The sequence below is a fragment of the Phaenicophaeus curvirostris genome, chromosome Z (genome assembly GCF_032191515.1).
Source record: "Phaenicophaeus curvirostris isolate KB17595 chromosome Z, BPBGC_Pcur_1.0, whole genome shotgun sequence".
NCBI lineage: Eukaryota > Metazoa > Chordata > Aves > Cuculiformes > Cuculidae > Phaenicophaeus > Phaenicophaeus curvirostris.
Genome location: NC_091431.1, coordinates 62,708,199 through 62,730,046, shown reverse-complemented (window position 1 = coordinate 62,730,046; position 21,848 = coordinate 62,708,199). Strand labels below are relative to the sequence as shown.

The window sequence follows — 21,848 nt, the reverse complement described above, 5'->3', positions numbered from 1 at the left end:
AACAAGCTGTGTGCTGTAGAGCATAGAACCTTCTTTGAGGTCCAAAGTTACTACTCCCCAAAGAGGTCACCCTTAATTATATCTAGGTACATCATGCTGTTTTATAGGGTAGGGAATACAAATAATATTGTGTGAAGCAATGGAATTTGCAAGTAGTGTAGTATAACTTGGACTTCATTCCTAGGAAAGAAAATAATTCTTGCCAAGTCGTTTCAAGCACATATATATATATATCTTGGTGTGTATATACATACATATTCGCTTTTTGTGAGATATTCCATATGAAGATGAAATTCTGAAGTTTGAAAATTTTTCTCTAAGATTTTTATGAAATACTTTTTTCCCAGGACAATATTACTGTTTAGAAAATCTTTCAGAATTTATGTAGAATGTAAAAGAATAAAATTCCATTTGGTGATTTTTAGTTATATTGAAGTGAAATTGTTTTTTCTTACGTGAAGAAACTTAAAAGTTCTTTTTTGTGTCAGATGAAAATATACACTTAAGAAGTGCTTGGTTTATCTGACAAGCACAGCATTTAAATATGCACCGTACTTCAGTGCTTTCTGAACAATTTGTTCCTTTTAGAATCACGCAGTGAGTAGTGCAAGAAGGGGTAGCCTTTTCAAAGGACTTTTGCTAGTCAATCACAATGTTCTTAACTTAGTGTGGGAAAGCAGAAGTTTTGGTGTATGTGTTTGCCTCTATTGCCCAGAACATCTAGTATTTCACTTCTCACCTGCATTGTGCACAATGTAGATTATACGGATAAGCTTTCCTTGGAACTTGTTCGCTAATACTTTTCTGTCAAAATAAGGTAGACTGAAAAAACGGTTTAATCATTACATCTTTTCTGGTCTTGGCTCACTTTGACTGAGAGGGTTTAGATAATGCTTTTGAGCAGCCCCGCAGGCAGATCTGATGGATAAATAACTCTGGCAGGATAGAAACGATTGGAGACTGGAAGTCTTAATATTTCCATCAGTTAAGCTTGGTATCAGATAGGGAGGAGGACAGGAATTTGCCGTTTTTAACACTGATAGGAAGCTTCCCACATTTTTGGGTCATATATGGATTGTTGAGCAAATACTTACATTGTGATGACTTTGTTCCGCAAGTATCTTTCACTCTGGCAATTTCCTTTTCTGTCTTCTCCCATGAAGAATTGATTATGTCTTTTATTATATGAAGATGAAATCCTTTCCTCTCAAATATTCACTGGTTATTTTAACCTATAACTCAATTTAAAGAACTATTTTCTCATGAGATATGCATCTTATTTGAATGACCAGAATTCTATGATTATTCTCATAATAGTGGGAAGTACAGTAGACTTAGTAGACTCAAATGTTTTTGTTTGATAATGAGAAAGTATAATAGGGTAGACAAGAATTTATTTTGGCACATTTGCTTACAAAGATAAAATAGGTATACTGTCTCAGAAAATAAAATTAAATTGCCATGATTAATGCTCAAATCTGATTCTGTATTAAAGTTATGCAGTAATGACTAATGGTAGCTAATATCCTATATATCAAAATTCTGGGAAAATATTTGCTTTGGGTTTTTTGACATCTGGAATTGCAGGTAATTTCATTGTTTGCATAATGAAATTAAAAATTGTTCCTCTTATCAGTGTCCTCATGTTGTATGTTTTAGTTAAAATCCCACCTCATGTTGTATGTTTTAGTTAAAATCCCACAGATAAGTTACTTGTTTAGCAAGTAAGAGATGTATGTTGGGTGGCTTTGTTTTCCATGGAATGAATTGGAACAGCCTGAAGTTGCATTTCTCAACTGGTAGTCTTTTCAAAGGTATATGGCTTCACTGGGTGATGGTTGCTCTGGAATTGCTTTCAGTTCAGGAAGTTTAATGCCGATAAATCCTATTTCACAAATGGGATAGAATATAATGGAAATTCTTTATGGGTTTTTGGGAAAGAAATTTCTCTTGTTTATTTAGTAATAAATGTTATAAATTTTTGTGTAATACCTATTAGTAAGTTAGAAGCAGTAAATCACAATTCAAAATGTGATGATTTTTTTTCTGTTAATTTGAGTTAGTTTTGTTTGTGACTTTTAAAGACTAATCTTGTACATAGATGAGATATTTGTCAGCTATCAGCTGGACTGGTTAATAGGAAGAGATCTTAAAACTGATAATCTGAAGTAATTAATACAACATGTTTCTAATGTAATTTCATAAGATGGCATTGTTGCCTCAAAACTTCTGTATTTTTATAAATTATTTTAATTAAAGCATATTTATGAGACTGTGTGAATGTATTTCTAGTAAAAGCTGAACACTATGTATTAGTCACTCATAATGAAAGCAGATTGGTTAGTGAACTGTGTGAAGACAACAGCATGTGGGGGCGTACATGGAGAAAATTTTCCAAATTAGACCTATTCCCTGAAAGCTACTAAGAGTTAATTGTATCTAAGCTCTTAGTATGAAGCCATGAAAGAGCAAACACACATTTTTAAAAAATTCATATATACACAGAGAATTAACTCTTACTAATGACATTGGTAAAGGAAACATTGTTAGTGTTTTCTTTCAGCATTTACAATTGAAACTGCAGCTGAGATCTGTGTCTAGTTCCAGTGGCAGCAGCCTAAAAAGGAGGTTGAAAGACCTGAATCTTTGTTCAAGGAGCTTAATGTGCTTCAGTTTATTAAACAAGGTATTAAGGAACTTGACGATAGTAAAAAAATACTGGAATAGAGATAAAGTGTTTGGTAGTTGAAATTTCATTAAATTGTTAAAGATGTAACTGGTTTGAGTGATCAGAAACTAGGTTTAAGTAGGAGAGGAGTAATATTTCTTTGTCAACAGAGGGATTATGTGACTGTGGAACTGTTAAAGAAGGAATGCAGTAAATAAATTTCTCTTTTAGTCATCAAACAAACCAGTGAGCTCAAACACCATTTAATAAACCTGAGATTGGAATGAACATATATATTTCTTTGGGATAAAAGACTCTGATCAGGTCATATTTGTGACTTGGTTACTTATGGATAAGGGTTTGAGGCTTAGGCTGTGAATGTTTGTTAAAGTTATTCAACTTTTTGAAGCTAGGAAAGAAGCCTGTGCATAGACCCTCTGAAGATGGCAGAACTGTCCATATGGAGCTTCTGGTGGGAAATGGATCTAATTTGGTAGTACATTAATTACAAGATTCTTTTTTAGTTGCATGTTATCTTTTAAAAAATTCACCTGCCTTCACAGTACTATTGACCAATTCCTTGTTGAATTTTTACCTGTTTCCCGCCATCTCGCTGTCTCTGAATCATTCACCAGTTTTACAGTCTCTTTTTGGCAATAATGTTAATTTTTTAAGCTGATTTTATCATCCAAGTATTTGCTAATAAAGCTTTATATTAAATCCATTTCTCTTGGGGGATTAGTTTGGTTTTGGAAACCTTTCATTTCCTCCTTGAAATGTTTCCAGACTTGTGAAATCTTCAGTTTGCTAGGATGGGAAATGTCTGATTGATATTCTTCAGTTTAGCTCATTAATGGTAGTGGAAAATTCTGGTCAGCTGATCTCTATAACTAAGGTCTACATTCATTGGTGTCTGTGATTTAGAACCTGCTGGCAAACATTTCAGTTTCCTGAGGCTGAACTTTTGGTGAGATAAGATGCAGATCTTCTTTTGTCATCATAAACTTAGTAGACCATATACATTCCTCCCTTCAAAACAAATAATTTGCTTATACTCATTTCTTCTTCCTTCTGTTGTGTGATTCACAATGAATTAAATGGACAGCGGAATAAAAGCTTCTGAAGAGTTTCAGGGAAGAAAAAAGGTGTCTTCTCTTCTTTTTGGTGGTATGCAGTTAACGGTTTAAAAATTAATTAACTAATCTATCAGCATGTTTACTGTAAATCCTAGCAGGTAATTGAACCTTCAGTAGGGTTGGCTTGACTTAAAATTTGGCTTTAGAATTTCTTCAGGGAGTTTTTTTTTTAGAAAAAAAGACTATATTTTCATGTAACTCACAGGACCAGAATGGACTCATACAGTCCATGTTCAGTGCTTGTTTGCTCTGAAAACTTTGCTAGGCACATAAAGGGTGTGCCTTTATAGCTCACCTTTATTTACATGAGGTTTAACCATCCAGCAGTAACTCTTCCAGTGACTCTAAAATGGCTAATCTTTAAACCCAGGATGTGTGTTTAGGAAAATCTGTTATAAAGTACACTAGTACAGTCCTTAACACTGTAAGTATAAAATAATAGTATTATAATTTAGTTTCACAGGTTCTGATATTTTGGGGAATAGCCCATGGAGTCATAGACTACCTGCTCCACATGGAAACTCACATTTTTTAAATTCTCTGCTGAAGGTTAGCATCCTGATAACAGAATGAGTGGAATAAGTGATGTGAACTTTACTCATATGCCTTGGCAGAAAGTTAGTGGCTTGTTTTAAAAAGCCTCATCACTATTTAGAGAAATGATTTAGCAATGAAACAGCTGGATGATAACACCTCATACAATGCCAAGTAGATTTTCAAGTATGTGTATACTAATATCCATTTATCAAGAACACAAATATTTCAAGGTGCTTATTTGTTTCCTTATTTCTGAACTTCTTAAAATTAATATTTCAAGTTTTTTGTAGTTCTTTCAAGTGAAAGCTGAAGTAGTTGTGCAGTCTGCTTTTCAAGAGGTAAGGCCCTGGTAAAGTACAAAATATTGCAAGACTTCCATAAGCAGTAGAGATGTGGTAGGTCTGCCCACTTTGTTTGGAAATGCATGTAATTATGTGGAATATATCTTGAAAGCATTCCATGCATATTTAGTGCCGTAATATAGGAAGACTATAAGGTACTAAGCCTTACAAGCTTTATTTATTGTAATGCCTATTTGAGAACTGGAAGTTAACTGAAGGTACTCTCCAACAGTTGCACATAGTGTTATTTAGAATTCAATATGAAATGTGTGTCTTATACATACAACTCATAAAATTCAAAGCAGGAGAAAAGTTGGAGGTACATAAAGTAAAAATTCCTAGCTTCAAAGAAACCATATGTTTGTGTGCATGCATGCAAGTAAACGCAGAGAGTAAGGAACCAATAGTCTGGTTCCAAGATAAAATAATTTTTTTGAATGATTTCTTTCTATTCCTCTGTCAGTTACAGAGAATTTAGGGATTTTTCTCAGTTTTTATCTGTGTAAAATATAATACTTTTTGCTTCCAGACAAACCTGGTTTAAATGGTATTTTATGTACTCTGTGTACTATAGCGTTATTGTTTAAATACTTACATTGAAATACCATGCAAATTATCTAAAAACTTGTTCTCAAGAGTTGCATGAGGTAAAAATGAATAAGAATTGGAATTTATGAAAATCAAATTATGTCAAAGGATTTGTATATCTTCCTTATCTATCCTCAGGTAGTTTGTTTTATTTTTCATTTCAAGCATAGCAATTCAGCTGTTTCCCATAATGAGGCTTAGGAATTATATTAAGTCAATTATATTACGTTCTGGCGAGTCTTTTATTTCTTCTGTTTCTGGAACAGTGTGAGTTCTCATCCTTTAGCAGAAGAGCATGGTATTTTGCAGTGTGGTTGTGTAGGGGTAAAGTTCTGTTGCTTTTATGACAAAATCCCCTGATTAGTCAAAATTATAAGTCTTTGGAAAAAAATCACCTCTGGAAACATATTTGTAGTACACAAGTGCCTTCATCAAGCAGTTGCTGGTATCTTGCATGTGCACAGGAATATGCAGTGCATTGGTATAGTAGTTTGCTTTTTGTCTGGATGTGTTGAGGTGTGAAGTCCATTCCAGATTCATGAGGATGGCTTTTCCTAGACTAACGTATCTATTTTAAGATGCATATGCAGTGCAGAGCTGATTAAGAGAGCAGAGCAAATGAGCAGGCCTGGTTAAGAGGAGTTTGAATAATGACTGTGCAGGCCCTTGCTGAAAGCTGTATGTTTACAAAAGGGTTAGTAAAGCTATTTTTGTCTTTATAAACTATGTATGTTTATATTAATATTTTTTCTGTCGTTATTCTTGATTAAAATGTTAGCTGCTGCAGTAAAATATGCAAGATAGTTGTAAGAGCTTGCATTTGAGAGCTTTCTTTAACTGACGTTTTTACAGTATAACATAATTTTTAAAGTGTTTGTACATTTTCAGGTAGATTATTAAGAACTAAAAATTTAAAACATAAGGAACACTTGCTGCAATGTAGAGAAAATGGAAGACCAAAGCATGCTAAATTGTGCCAATTCTTTTTCCTTACTTATTTAAGCAAGCTTTGCTATTTTATTGTCCATGTCTCTGCAGAAGTGAGGAAGGCTTGTGCTTTGTCCCTAGACTTTATGGATTTTAAAAATCAGATGTGCTTATGCATATAGACATCCATGAATTCTAACTGGGAAAAAAAAATAGTTGAGAGGTTTCCAACCTACTGATTGACCTGTGTAGGACTGCTTTCAGGTGTGAGTTAAACCTCGATTGGTTTGGAATATCCACGTAGGTGTGGGGATAGATGCTTGTTAACTGCTCATGAATGCAGATGGAAGTAGAGAAGTCAGTTGTGTAGTTTACAATATGTAGAAGCAATGGATGTGAGTCACCAACTGAAGCTCCTGCAATTTCCCCAATACCCATCCTCCACTAGCTCTTAAAGACAATGATGTTATTTGCATGCCTTTGTTGTGATTTTGGACTTAGTTCTAGTCTAACTAGCTTTTGACCAGTTTTATGTTGATTCATGGAATTTTAGATTCAAGAATTGTGGGTCCCTGCCAAAAATATTTATATGCTCTAAATGCATTGTAAAACACTGTTTCAGGTTGCCTGGAGTTAGAATAATGTAAGTTTAAGAGGACGTCTGGATGTCATCCATTTCGATCCACTGCTTAGTTCAAAGTGAACTTAGATCAGGTTGCTCAGGTAGCAGCAGTCTGTGCTGTGAACTAAAAGGTGAAATCACAAATGGACTGGAATTTCAGGGCTTCAGGCAAATAGAAGACTAGAGCACTACAAAGCAATGTTCATACTCCAGAGATATTTGATTTTTTTTTTCATTGGCTATGAAACAAGTAAATTCCTTTGTCTTTTTTATTTAAAAGGAAAAACAGATTTTAAACAAAATATTTTCTTCATTGTTTATATCCTGCCTTTACTATTTTTAAATTTGCACATTTTCAACTCCAGCAAAACAATTACATTTCCCCTCATGTGGAGAACATAACTGATAAGGGAGCATAAATCACTTAGTTTTCATCTTCAGAAATAATAAAATTGAATGCTGCTTTGTCCACTAACCTTTTGCTTTAGACTTATAACTTTACAGAAATTCAGAAAGGAGTATAGGGGCTTCTTCACTCTCAGCAATATCATGATGTGAGAAGACCATGGTGATGACTGCATGGTCTGTGTGGTTAGCCAAATAGATATGGGACTATGTTATGAGTATTTGGAGACCTCAGGCTAAGAGTTCTGTTTCTTCTGTGCAAGAGATGCTGTCTTCTTCATTTCTGAATTTTTGGTAGGAGGAGGGAAGAGCCTTACACTTCAGTGTATATTGCAGAATATATGATAAATACATAAATCTGTATTTATTTACACTTTATTGCTGCAGTTTGGCCTGCTTTTCATAAGCCTTTTGTTAAGCTCTAACAGAGACTTTACTACAACAAATGAAATTTATTTCATACATATATCAAGGTAAAAATACTTTAAAAACTTTCTGTAGCCCAAAATGCATAGTTAATCTGTACAGCTGAGTCAAACTTTGCATTGTTTAGAACAGATTATGTAACTTAAAAAAAATCAAAATATATTTAAGACTTAGTTAACTCTGTTACTTCCATCCGACGGATTGCAGTTCATTGCTAATGGAACTGCAGGAAAGTCGCAGTGAGTGATTTCTAAGCCGTCAACAAAAGGTATTAAAACTAATTGTCATGCATATACGGTCAGCTAAGGTGTTACTTCAGAGAGTTTTTAGTTACTTAACTGCTTTATTTTAATTTCAGTTGATTTTACACTGGTTTAATGGAGAGTTCAGCTGAGTGTTAGGTCCAATCTAAGTTATTTATTGGCATGAAGAAGAACCTGAGATCCAAGTGAGACTTAATTATTTTATAGCCATGACTAATCAGCTTTTTATCAAGTATCCTGTTTTTCTAGTAATTTATTCTTCCTGCTTTTGCAGTATCATGCAAGACTGCTCTTGAGTCATTTCAGTTCATGCAGGTGACAGTAACCTGAACTGTTGAATTGTTCTTTACCAGAAGTCTTCCCCTTTGATCTTAATCATATGTACCCCATAGGGAGATTGATTACACCCCACTCTTATCTTTACTTTAAGTGGGAGATGAGATCTCTGTTCATTGCCTTCTTGCCACATTTGGAAAATGACACAAAGTTTACTGGCAAAGCTTTCAGAATCAGTGTCCATCAAGCCCAAGTTCTTACAAGCCTTTCTCCCTTAGTATTTCCTTAGATGTTTAAGTACATGCTTTTGTATTCCCCTAAAACACTGAACATGTTTGATTGTATTAGTGGTGCAATCATCTGACTTCAATATTATTATTTTTATACAGATCAGAAGATTCTGATTCTGAAAGCAGAAAACATTCAGTTTTTTCCTGTGCATTGGTCTAATGAAAAGGTTTTGTAAAATAGACTGAATCCAATATAACTTACTTGAGTTATATTTGAGAAAAAAAAACATCAAGAAACCATCGCAACCACACAGTTTGGAACACCTAAATGAATTTATTTTTGTTAATCTATGGGCCCTGCAATTGTGTTTTCAGTACAGTTTATGCCTTTAATTTGAAGACAACTTTCTTAGTCTGAAGAGGCCTTTTTCTGTATCTTTCTTTTAGGAATCTGAACAGTGTCCTGGAGCATGATTGTGTGTTGCTTTTTTTTTTTTAAATTCTCCTGAACATTAGAACAATGGAACTCGCATATCTTTCCAATAGCTGTTAATGGAAAATACATATATTAAAGTTATTCTTTTGGTTCTGGTCAAAATTTTCTGTAATTTACTTTCCTCTTGATCTTCTTCCTTTCTGTATGTGATTTATATTTTAATATGTTGTACTGTATTCTAGGATTGTGATTACATTTCAAGCAGATTGCTGGTATCTTCATCTGTTAGTAAAAATAGTGTTTTAAGTCTAATGTTTTTTCTAGTTGGTTTTAATTATGTAAGAACACTTGATTTATAAATAACTGTTTAAAGATCTATACACTTAGCAAAACAAATAAGATACAAGAAAAGTGTATTCTTCTTTAGATGGATTAAGGGCAAGTGTAGCTTGAAGTTTGAGGGTCTTCTGAAAATTTTTGAAGAAGGTAGGGGTAAAAGTCTTTTTAGAAAGGAATGAAGGTCATATAAAACTTTTAGGTCCCAAGTGAAACATGCTGGTTTGAATCAAAGCATTCAGAATCTTTGAAAATAAAGACTGGGGATAGCAAGGTATTTATCTGCATTTTGCATTGAACAACACAGTTCAGTTGGAATTCATGAGGAAGTGGAGAGAAAGTCTAGAGCAGAGTCTTGGAATTTCTTTTATGATCCATTCTGAAACCTTCCCATTTGCGTGACTGGATGCTTTTTCTTGTGCTTTGAGTTAACAACTGCTGTTAATAGTTGATAAATGGCAACATTTATATTGTGGGATTATTTTTGTTGCATTTTTTTTTGTTCCTTCTCTCTGCCAATGTGGTGTGCAAAATATATTTGCTATAATCTTTGACTTTGAGAATGATGGAGTTGTTAATTTTGATGAGCTGATCTGCACATACTTTGGAGGAATTTTCAGGTTTTGAAAGAAGGAATGATGCACTTTGAAAAATTCAATGGGCTATTTTTCCATCACTTTGGACAGGCTGTTGAAAGGGAATAGCTCAAATAAATATGTAATTAATATGCAAATACAGTATAATTATGTACAGGATCTACTGATTAAAAAAACTATTGAGAAAACGCAGTCTTTTCACATTGACTTGTTTTGCACATTAATTGTGTCTCTAGCTCTGCTTGTATTATCCATGGATACACTTCCTGTAATGCAAAAACTGGAGCAAAGAAGAGATGCATAGATGGTGTTCTCTTACTTGTCACTGCATAGCCAAGGTCCTAATTAATTGTATGGACTGAATAGAATACTTTTCTCTTATTGATTACTTTGAGAAGGAAGGGGATGGCGGAATGACTTAAGTAAATATTTTCTAAATCTGGGTTCTGATTGGATGATGTGTCTTGGTAGGATTTACAGTATGTAAATTACTAGTTTGTTTCCAGGAAGTTTGTTGTTACTCTTAGATTTTTACCCTTTTGAAGAATGTATTTTTGTATTGTTAGCCTTACCAATGGCTTTAATCTGGGAAAACACAAAAATTACTCATTCTGGAAAGCTTATGAACTCCACGTTTCAGTAAAACCAGACTTCTTATACCATAAGTATGAGGTTCTGTTGTCAACTATTCTACTGTGTCTTTGCAGGTGTGGCTTCATTATAACCTGAAAGGGGTTATACAGATGTAGTGGTGGGTAACTCTTTGTATCTGAATACATCTGTTGGCAAGTTCCTCAGCCAGAAGTGATTGTGTGTCATAGTTTGCTAGTATCTGCTGCTGCTGTTTTCCTCTTGTGAACAGGGTGCACAAGTGACTTGAAAGCAAACATGCCAAATCTGACAAGGCGTTAAAACTTTTATATTTTGTTCCTCGCTTTCATTCTTCTTACCCGTTCTGTCTCTACTCTTCTCCCTGACCTTCCTTAGGAGTTCTAATTCATTAGCCCAGTTAATACTCATTCATAGTCAGTTCTTCTCTGTCACCTTTTCTGATTTAGTTTTCCTTAATTATACTAGCTAGCAGCAGGATTTTTGCTTAGAAATTCAAAATGTCTTCTCTCCCATGTTCTCTCAGACATGCTTATGTGTCATTTCAATTTTGAGTTGGTTACTTTAATTGATTCAGACTGAGTGATGGGAGTAGTTCCTACTTGTTGTTATTAGATTTTAATTTATTCCCCCCCAAGAAGTGATATTTATAGTTCAGCTGTAGTTACCCAAACGTGGTAATTTCTCCTATCAAAAATTATTTAGAAATATGGAAAAATTCAGTTTCATAGCTGTTTCAGGCCGTTGGCTGCATATCACATAAAAATGAATTTTGATGTTTTTATTTGTCTCTTACTGTTGTAAAATGTTTTACCTGTTGAGTTTTTCTGTTTGCTTTTTAAATTTAGGGATTGTTTAAGTAACAGAGAAGCTGAGAATTGTTGTAAAATATTAAGTTGTGTCAATTTTTTTGGCAGTTCCTTCCATAGTTATGATTTTACTTATGCTGGATTAGACTTTTCTTGTGTTCAACTATTTTAATTTTGTTCAGATGCTGGGGGTGGGTAGCTTATTTAGAAGTTTTTCTGCCAGACAAGTATGGAAAATTTCTCTGCATTTCTCCATCTGTTTGTATGTACAGTTTTTTTCAGAATCTGTCAGGTGATTCAACCTTCATTGCTTCCCATGTGCTGAACAGAAGATGACTGTTATTTAATTCTGCTGAAAGAGGGCAAAGATAATACAATAATAAAAGTTTTCTTGCTGACTTAGTCTTGTAACACCATATGCACAAAGTGGATTTTGTCAGAACTTTTCAGCTATTTCTTACCTATCTGTGCTCTTTATATATTCTGCTGTAGATAACTTCTCAGTGTACACAAGCATCTTAATTTCGTTCCTGTTTACATAAGGTTGTTTTACATCATAAAATGGCAATGTTCTTGCCGAGATTTCAGATCAGCTGCTTTCTTTATAAGAGGTTTTTTTTAACACTTTTAGAAACGTGTTTTCTATCACTGATAAGATGACTTCAAATTCTGTGCTCTGCCGATGAATTCCATTGCAGTGGTATTTGTATGATGATTTTTGAAGTATGTTATAGCTAGCAAAGTCAGCAGTTTTGGGCAACCTTGTATTACAAAGATAGGCATTATGATATAGCTACTGTATGTACAACATTAAGACTGATCTGTACTCTTAGCAGTAATGTATTCTTTTGGTCTTTTGGTATTTTAAGTTTGATAAGAGTAAACATAATTAAGAATAGACTTAATATAGGTATAGGGTCTTAAATGCTATCATGTTCAATGTCATGCAAGAGAGTTTTGTAGTACAGTAACATAAGAGATTGGACAGGTAGAGAAACTTAGTGGAATTTGACAGGTCAGGTTTTTAAGGTTTGAATCAGATCCCTTATTGAATTTTAGCAGATAGTATTAGAATAGTATTAGAATGGACAGCGGCTTGCTGAATCAGGACTTAGAGGAATTTTCCATGCATGCAGGCTGGGAAATGCCAGGGAAACATAAATACCTTCAATTTATGTCATAAGGCAACATTGTCAGTAATTAATTTTATTAGTAATTTTGACTTAGTAATAAAAGTATAAGAACAATAGAAAAAAGGGAGGAAAAGAAAAGAAAACATTTGTAGGGAAAAAAGCACACCCTCCCTGCCCCAAACCCTAGTAATTAAATTACTTGTTTATTTTAGGTCATTTGTCTTCTTAACAGTCAGGAAAATATCCACGTTACCTTTCCAAAAGAACATTCCCATCCCTTTCTAAGTTGCTTTGAATTGCTCTTGGCAAATGTAAGAACTTCACAAAATCTGTTTTGCAGATGTGGAATCCGCCATTTAAAAAGTTAAATTTAAACTTCTGTATGTGGAGCTGTCATGCAAGTTTTCTTTGGGAAGAACTTTATGAAAGAAAAATTAAAAATATTTATGTGGCTCTGTGTGTGTCATTCGGTATATTAAAATTTGATGTGATGAAAGAACAACATTATATGATGGAGGGATAGTTTATAAAATATCTCTATATGTTGTTTTCATAGAATCATAAAATAGTTTGGCTTGGAAGGGACCTTAAAGATCATCCAGTTCCAAACCCCCTGCCACAGGCAGGGACACCTCCCACTAGATCAGGCTGCTCCAGGCCCCATCCAACCTGGCCTTGAACACTTCCAGGGATGGGGCAGCCGCAGCTTCCCTGGGCAACCTGTGCCAGTGCCTCACCACTCTCATGGTGAAGAAATTCTTCCTTATGTCTAGTCTAAATCTGCCGCTCTCCACTTGATAGCCATTCCCCCTTGTTCTATCACTACAAGCCTTTATGAATAGTCCCTCTCCAGCTTTCTTGTAGGCCTGTTTGAGCTACTGGAAAGGTAGCTGTAAGATCTTCTTGGAGGCTTCTCTTCTCCAGGCTGAACAAACCCAACTCTCTCAGCCTGTCCTCATATGGAAGGTGCTCCAGCCCTCTGATCATCTTTCTAGCCCTCCTCTGGACCTATTCCGACAGTTCTTGTTTTGAGGTTTACAGAACTGGACACAGTACTCCAGATGAGGTCTCACAAGAGAGTAGAGGGGCAGAATCCCCTCCCTTGACCTGCTGGTCACATTTCTTTTGATGCAGTCCATGATTCGGTTGGCATTCTGGGCTGTGAGCACACATTGCCAGCTCACGTTGAGCTTCTTATCAGCCAGCACCCCCAAGTCCTTCTTTGCAGAGCTGCTCTCAATCACATCATCCCCCATTGTGTACTGGAATCGGGGATTGCCCCGACCCAGGTGCAGTACCTTGCACTTGGCCTTGTTGAACCTCATGAAGTTCTCACAGGCCCACTTCTCCAGCCTGTCCAGCTCCCTCTGCATGACATCCCGTCCTTCCACTGTACCAACCACACCACTCAGCTTGGTGTCATCTGAAAAGTTGCTGAGGGCACACTCAATCTTGCTGTCTATATAATTGATGAAGATATTAAACAGCACCGGTCCCCGTACGGACCCCTGGGGGACACCATTGGTCACAGATCCCCATCTGGACTTTGAACCATTGACCACTACTCTGTGAATACAACCCTCCAACCAGTTTCTTAACCACGGTACCATCCACCCACCAACTCCATATCTTTTCAATTTAGAGAGGAGGATGTTGTGTGGGACTGTGTCAAAGGCTTTACAGAAGTCTAGATAGATCACATCAGTTGGTTTACCTGTGTCCACTGCTGCGGTTACTGCATCATAGAAAGCCACTAAGTTGGTCACAGGATGTGCACCTGGTGAAGCTGTGCTGACTGCCTCTAATCATCTCCCTGTGCTTTAGCATAGCCTCTAGGAGGATCTGTTCCATGATCTTCCCAGGCACAGAGGTGAGGCTGACAGGTCATTAGTTCACAGGGTTGTCTTTTCTACCCTTTTTAAAAATAGGCACAACATTACCCTTCTTCCAGTCACCCGGGTCTTCTCCTGATTGCCATGACTTTTCAAATATCACGGAGAGTGGCTGGCAACCACATCTGCCAATTCCCTCAGGACTCTGGGATGCATCTCATTGGGTCCCATAGACTTATAAATAAATGTTCAGGTTCCTCAGGTGGTCGTGAAACTGATCCTCCTCTCCTGTGGGGAGGGAGTCTTCCACCTGGTCACCATTTTGCTGTCCCACAACCCAGGAGGGGTGAGAAGAGCGATTATCAGTGAAGACTGAGGCAAAAAAGTTTACCTCAGCCTTTTCCTTGTCTGTTGATATGAGGTCACCATTCTCAACCATCAGTGAGGGTACATTCTCTTTGATCTTCCTCTTCTGATTGATGTACCTGTAGAACCTCTTCTTGTTAGTCTTTACTTCCCTTGCCAAGTTCAGCTTCAGCTGTGCCTTGGCCTTCCTGAGCTCATCCCTACACAACCAGGTAGCATCCCTATACACGTCCCAGTTTTTCTGTCCCTGCTTGCACTGCCCATGCAGTTCCCTCTTCTTCTTCAGTTTAACCAGCAGGTCTTGACTCAGCCACGTCAGTCTCTTCCCTTTTCTGCCTGATTTTCTGCACAAGAGGACTGAGTGCTCTTGTGCTTCATGGAAAGCATCCTTAAATATTTGCCAGCTCTGTTCCACTCCCTTGTCCCTGAGGACCATGTCACAGGGGGTCCTACTGAGTAACTCCTTGAGGAGCTGGAAGTCTGCTTTCCAGAAATATAGTGTCCTGACTATACTCCTCAGCTGTCCCGTACCCCCCTGGACCTTGAACTCCACCAGTGCATGATCACTGCAGCCCAGGCTGCCTCCAGTCCTAATGTCACTGGACGAGGTCACTTGTATTAGTGACCATCAGGTCCAGTATTACATGTCCTCAGGTGGGCATCTCTGTCAGGTGCACTAAGAAATTATCTTCAGTGCACTCTAGGAGTCTCCTGGATTGCCTACAGCTTGCTGTGCTGCTTTTCCAGCATATGTTGTGGTAGTTGAAGTCCCCAAGTAGGATGAGAGCTTGTGATCGTGAAGCCTCCTGTAGCTGGAGGAAGAAAACTTCATCAGCTGGCTCTCCTTTATCAAGTGGCCTGTAGTACACACCAACCACAGGTTTCCTGTTGGTTCTTCTGTCTTTGATTTTGACCCACAAGCTCGTAATCTGTTTGTGGCTACTCTTCAATGACAGCTCTTCACATTCTATCCCTTTCCTGAGACAGAGGGCAATGCTTCCTCCCCTCTGACCCAGTCTGTCCCTTCTGAACAGCCTGTAGCTGTCGATAGCCACACCCCAGTCACGGGATTCATCCCACCATGTTTCCATGATGGCAACTGGACCATAGCTTTCTAGTAGCATGGTAGCTTCCAGCTCCCCCTCCTTGTTACCCAAGCTTCATGTGTTAGTGTAGAGGCACTTCAGCTGGGTTGCTGGTTGCATCACCTTCCCAGTGGACTTTTTATTACCTATGAGGTTTTTTAGAGAAGTATCTTCCCTAACACCTGAGCCCTGGCACCCTTCCTTCCACCACTTGTTACAGGCTAGCCTGATGATATCTCCCTCCCCCATCACATCTAGTTTATCTACAAGCCCTGCAAGCTCCTGGGCAAAGACCCTCCTTCCCCTCTGAGAAAGGTGGCTCCCATCTGATACCTGTAATCCCAGTGCCACGTAGGCCACCCCGTTATCAAAACCCCCAGAGTTATTGTGGTGACACCAACCACGGAGCTGCTGAGGAGACAGTCCACCTGCTCTCTCCTTATGCAGACATTGCCCTTGCTGCCCTCCATTTCAAGTGCAAGCTGGAGGCACTCTGTGCAGCCCGAGACCTGGATGGCTGTGTGCTTTCCCACGAGCTCAGTCTGGGCTGACGTGTCTCTTCTGGCAGGAGGATGCAGCCCTTTGCTGGGTGGACACCACGGCTGGGCTTCCTCTAACCGACCGAGCTTACCTCTTCAACACTGGAAATGTACCCTCCCTGCGCACCCTGCCTTTGCGAACTGATCTTGCAAACTGTTCGAGCCTGCCTTTCTGATGATCCTGCCCCTGTTTGTACGCTCCAGGTTGCAGCACTTGCTGAAGACTGTTTAAATCTCCTGTGACCGCTTCTGGGACCGCTCCCCCATGTCAGCTGCCACGTACAAGCCTGGGCTTCCAGCAGTCTGGACCCACCTGCTGGGCTCCCTCTGGGGTTCCTGGGCTTCCCCGGTGCTGGCAAGCGCCTCTTTGCTTCAATCTAGTGCCTGGCTGCAGAATTTACCGTGTCTGCTACTGAACTGTGTTGATAGGCATTTTACTAAAGAACAAACTTTAATTTAACATAGTTTGTTTCCAGGTGTAAAAAAGTCCCATTCAGAATACGTTTTCCGTTTGTTATCAGTGGAGTTATAAATTTTTTTGGTTATACCTATCAACAGATAATTATTAGTATTACGCTTCTGCTGAATGCTGCAACATAGGGCATAAAACAATGTTATTCTTTCGTCCCACACTTATTTAGGCCTAGGGAGATACTCTAAATAAGAGGCACTTTTTTTTTGACCAAAATCAGTCTCCTGGAATTAATCGGAGTGATCCAGGGGTGAAATTTTTCATTTGTTTCGACACAAACATTAGATTTGTAGGCTAGGAAGTGAAAATGGGGTTTCTCGAATGCAATCTCAGTTATTTTTTTGTTGTGTATGAGGAGGAGAAGAATCATTAAATGGTACATAATATTCCATAAGAAAGCAGAGGCATAATTCTAAATTGCGCTCTCTGAATTGACTCTGATACAGTATGGTGACTGAGGGGAAAGAAAATACAGAAGTTAGCAATTGTTTGTCATATTGCCAGTTTGACATAATTCCTGAAGGTAGATTGTTCAGGTTTCTGTGCATCCTTTCTTGTTTATCTCCTTTTCTTCTGCCTAGAATGGGACGAGTCAGATGTGAAGTGTTATATGGTGTGAGGGAAAGGGACTGGAGAAAGACTTTAAGTCTGAAGTGTAGCAGTAGTTGGGAGGGAAAGCATCAAAGTGTCTCCTGAAGGAAGAGAAAGGATGCTCAGATAGTTATTGATGGAGCATGTAGGGTAAAAGGGGAATGTCAGAACAAATTAGTCTATGTCGTACTCAGACTGTATGATGAAGGCCCTTAGAACGAGGGGCTGAAAGTTTCTCTCTGAGGTCCTTCAGCTATCCCTATGTTTCTAGTCCGTCGCTGATCTGAAGGAAAATGTAAGATACATACAGTTTATAGATAACTCCAAATGTTCTGGTTGGTGGTGATTCAGTTAGAAACTGTGAGGCAATTAATTCATGTTATAAGCTGAAATTTTGTCCGCGGTATTATGAGATAGTTTGCAATACAATGTCCATTTTTTTAATAAGAACTGGAAGTGTTTTCATAAGGAGTAATTTTCCATAAAGAAAATACTTAAATGATCAGATGTTCAAGAAAAGATTAAACAGCTCTGTGTTAGCTTAAGTTTTAAGGACTCTCTGGGAATGACTGATCAATTAGTAAGTCATAGATAGATAATTTTTTATAAAATATTTCTTTTATTTTAGTATAAAAGTTTTATAGTTAAATCTAATAGCAGCAAGGTAGCAGTAGACACATATTCAGTGTGGGGACGTAAATAAAACACTGAGGGGCCATTAAACACATACTATAGACTTTGTGGAAATTTTTAACAGGTTGTGTAACACGTACATGAGAGAGGGTGGCTGAGTGGCTGCAGTAGAAGCAGCAGCTCAGGAAACTTGGATTTTCTGTCTGACCTCCTGATATTACAGTTGATTTAGGGCTCACTTTTTCACTTTTCTTTTTTAAACTCTGTCGCGAGATAGAACTATGCACGTTCTACTTCTTTCTTTGCAGTTGAAAGGCAAAAGGTTTGAATGTGCTATACAGTGTTGTGGAGTGATGGAGGTTTTGACAGAGCATTGAGCCCTAAGAAGAGGAGGCTGAAGGCTTTAAATAAAGTCTGTGCCAACAGAAATGAAGAATTAGGATGGTGAAGGATTCTCAGAGATTGTTTTTGGAATCACAGCTGAGATGTTTGTGAAGCATCTTAGATAAAAAGGCAAATAGGATGAGGAAGGTTTTAAATTTCCCTGCATATAACCTTGTTACTAGGAACACTGTCTGAGACATAGGAATGTCAAGGCAGTCCTGGAAAAGATGCACAATAAGAGAGGAAGTAGGTTTCCAGCAGGAGATTATCATCACGAGACAAAGAAGAAAAGGAGATACAGTATATTCATATGAGAGTCTGGAAGGATTGAATAATATAAGGGAAAGGGACTGAAAAAAAGACAAAGAAAAAAAGGAGATACAGTATATTCATATGAGAGTCTGGAAGGATTGAATAATATAAGGGAAAGGGACTGAAAAAAAGACTCGAGTTTTGAGTAGATGTCAGAATGGAAGAAATTGTCAATGTGCCTATTAAAAAGCAGGAGACTGAGGTGGTTATTGACAGCACATGGAGAGGAAAAGAAGAATTTCAGAATTACATAATGGTTGAGGATAGAGGTGACCTTTTAACTTCCTCTAACCCAAACATCCTGTTTAAAGAAGACTCAGCTAGACATCTAGCACATGGACATATCCAGGCAGGTTTTGAATAACTCCAAGAAAGGCAATTCCATAACCTTGCTCGGTAACCTGTACCACATAGCAGCCTGGATTTATTTAAGTGACTCTAGAAAATGCATCATAATCTAGTCTTTCATTTAAAATGAAAAAAACCCAAACCTAAACCAAAACAAGCAAACAGAATGTTTCTATATCTGATTCTAGAGCTCCAAGTAGAGTAAGGAAGTGATGCCTTACAGATATAAGAGTTGAAGGCTTTTAAAAGCGACTCTAATATTGACTTTATTATGGACAACTGGAGATACATTCTATTTCTGTTACTGATTTCTCATTACTGTCATTAAATGTGTCTAAATGTAACTTCTGTGAGCTATTTCCAGCTCATTTTCTTACCCGTTTTATAATAGAATTACATATATATACATATATATATATATAAGCTCTGAACCTTGTCTGGTCGTGTAGATGCTATTATGCCATAACATGTTATGCCATGGTGTCTCATGTTGTTCTGGACAAATGGCAGCCTTTATTAAAGTGGTATTTGCTTTGCTAGAGACCAGTGAATTACGTGCTATTGAATCAGAGGCAATGTTTGTATAGTCTAAACAAATGAGGTTGTCTTGAGAACTTAGTATTTTTTCTTTCTAAATTAATGTTCTTCCTTCCTTTGCCAAATCCTGAAACTCTTCTCTGCATTAGATGCCAGAAGAATTTTGAATTTTTATCTGGAAAGAGCTCAACGCATTAAATGGACAGAAAACATTTGTATCTAAGACAGTTTAAACAGTCCACCTGTATCTCAGTGTTTTAGTTCTTTCTCATTTGGATGTTTTTGTATATCTATGGAACGTTAAAGATTCAGGCAGATATTCTTTTTCCATTAAAAAGAAAAAGACAATTTATTTTCCTAGTAATGTGAGGAAAACTCGACTTGAAAAATAGTATTACATAAAGGAGTCTTTGTAAAGTATATGAAGAACACTTCTACAACAGAACTTGAAGACCTTCAGGATAAGTGAAAGAGAATGATAATAATATTGCAATTACTTGTTTAAAATAAAGAAAAGTCTGAGGAATAACCAGCCAGCCTGCAATAGTGCCAGTTGAAAACAGATTTTTTAGTTGTGTTCATGTCGGAACAATTGAGGCAATTTCTTTAGTTAATGAATTTGTGTCTGTATTCATGCCTGTTTCCTGAGGTTTTCATTCTTCTAAAGGACTGAATACCTTCATCTTCCTGATTCCCAGTGACAGTGGAGACTATGTAATGCTTATCTATTAACCTTTGTTCATTTATCCACTTGTAAATAATTGCATGTATTTATACGAGGGTTTGGGAAGAGTTTTTTAATTTTTATTTTATTTTTTTACCTTCCCTCACCTGTGAGTGAATATGATGCTTCTTACTTGGAAAGTTGTCACATTAGTTTCATGATTGCCATACCATATTTTAAATGCTATTTTGCCATTAAAACTTTATTTGAATAATATTATGAACGATTTATGCTGAAAAAAGTGTTTTGACTATATCATAAAAAGAATTATTTCATATGTATTATCTAAAACAACTCTTTGTTTAAACTCTTTTCCAGAACTGTGAGGACATGGGATGTTAACAATGAAAAAAAGCACAAAAGTGTATTTAAACCTCGATCAATTCAAGGAAAACGGGTAATCCCTACAACTTGTACATACAGCAGAGATGGGAAACTTATTGCAGCTGGCTGTCAAGATGGCTCCATCCAGATCTGGGATAGGAATATGAGTGTAAGTTAAGTATTTGATTACAATATAAACATCTAATATAGCAAGTGCTGAATGTTGAAGCTGATAAAATAAAATGTGGTGCGTTTATACTTTAATTTTATCCCCCCATCCTGCTCTGAAAACGAAATAACTCATAGGTAAAATTTAATAGTCTGCCTCTCTACAACTGATCATTCAGTGTGTTGCTATTCAGTTCAAAACACCAAGAAAGTTCTTGACAGTCTGTTTTTATAAAAAGAAGTGTGCCACATAGCTATATTTAGAGTATTATTCATTTAAGGTATGATGCTTGTAGAAAAAGTTGTAATTTCATGTTTGCACACCATTTAAGTTCTAAGAGTTTAGTTTTGCAATGTTTAGTGCAAGTTCACCAGGCAAAGCTTTACTGATTTTAAAATTATTTATCCTAATAATCATCCATATCACCTTTACTCTCATCTTATCCAAATTATTGATGCTCAGTGCCTTGCATTTGGTGGAATAAGTACTTATGGCACGTATAGGAGGAGAAAATGAGATGAGGGTCAATTTTTGGAAGCCAAGGTGAGATCACAGAGGAAATGGGGAGGCGGGGAGTGGGAGGCAGGATCTGTTGAATCAAACTGATGTCATAGATCTTCGAAAGCTGTACAGTTGAAATAGAATCATTTAGGGAACTAATACTGAACTAATACAAGTTATGTTAATGTGTTCACCTTCATCTTATGAAACAACTCTTGACTTTAAAAAGGAAACTGGCAATTTAGGGAACTTTTCACAGAGATTGAATAAAATTTGAATTCTGGAAACAGGAGGGAATGTATGGATGTAAAAGGAAAGTCTGCTGGTCATATTCAAAGTGCAGCCTGTATTTTGGGATTGTCATCTATTTTTATTTCTGTTTTTATTTCCACTATAAACCCAGTGAAACTTCCTAATGGCATGAAGCTTGAGAATCCATCCTAAGTGTAAACTTGTTTTAACAGAATAATAAATTTTTCAGAGGCTGGCTTTCATCACCTGTGTATGTTGTTTATTTTAACATATACAGTATTGAAATATTAAGCTTTCTGGTGTATTTTTAACAATAGTGCTCTTGGTAGTCTGCTTTTTCATGTTCTTTTCCTTTTGAACTTTTGTGTGTCTATAAGATGACATATTGCAATGCTGATTGAGTGCAGTTTAAGGTAATTATGAATAATTTAAGGATATATC

General features: G+C 37.0%; 1 protein-coding gene across 1 annotated transcript in view; it reads left to right on the top strand.

Moving 5' to 3' along the window:
• Positions 1–21,848, top strand: part of WDR70 (WD repeat domain 70) — a 146,930-nt gene that overhangs the window by 61,016 nt on the left and 64,066 nt on the right. Inside the window, exon 10 of the mRNA XM_069880104.1 lies at positions 20,480–20,654. Within this exon, the coding sequence (XP_069736205.1) occupies positions 20,480–20,654 (175 nt within the window). The remainder of the gene's footprint in view (positions 1–20,479; positions 20,655–21,848) is intronic.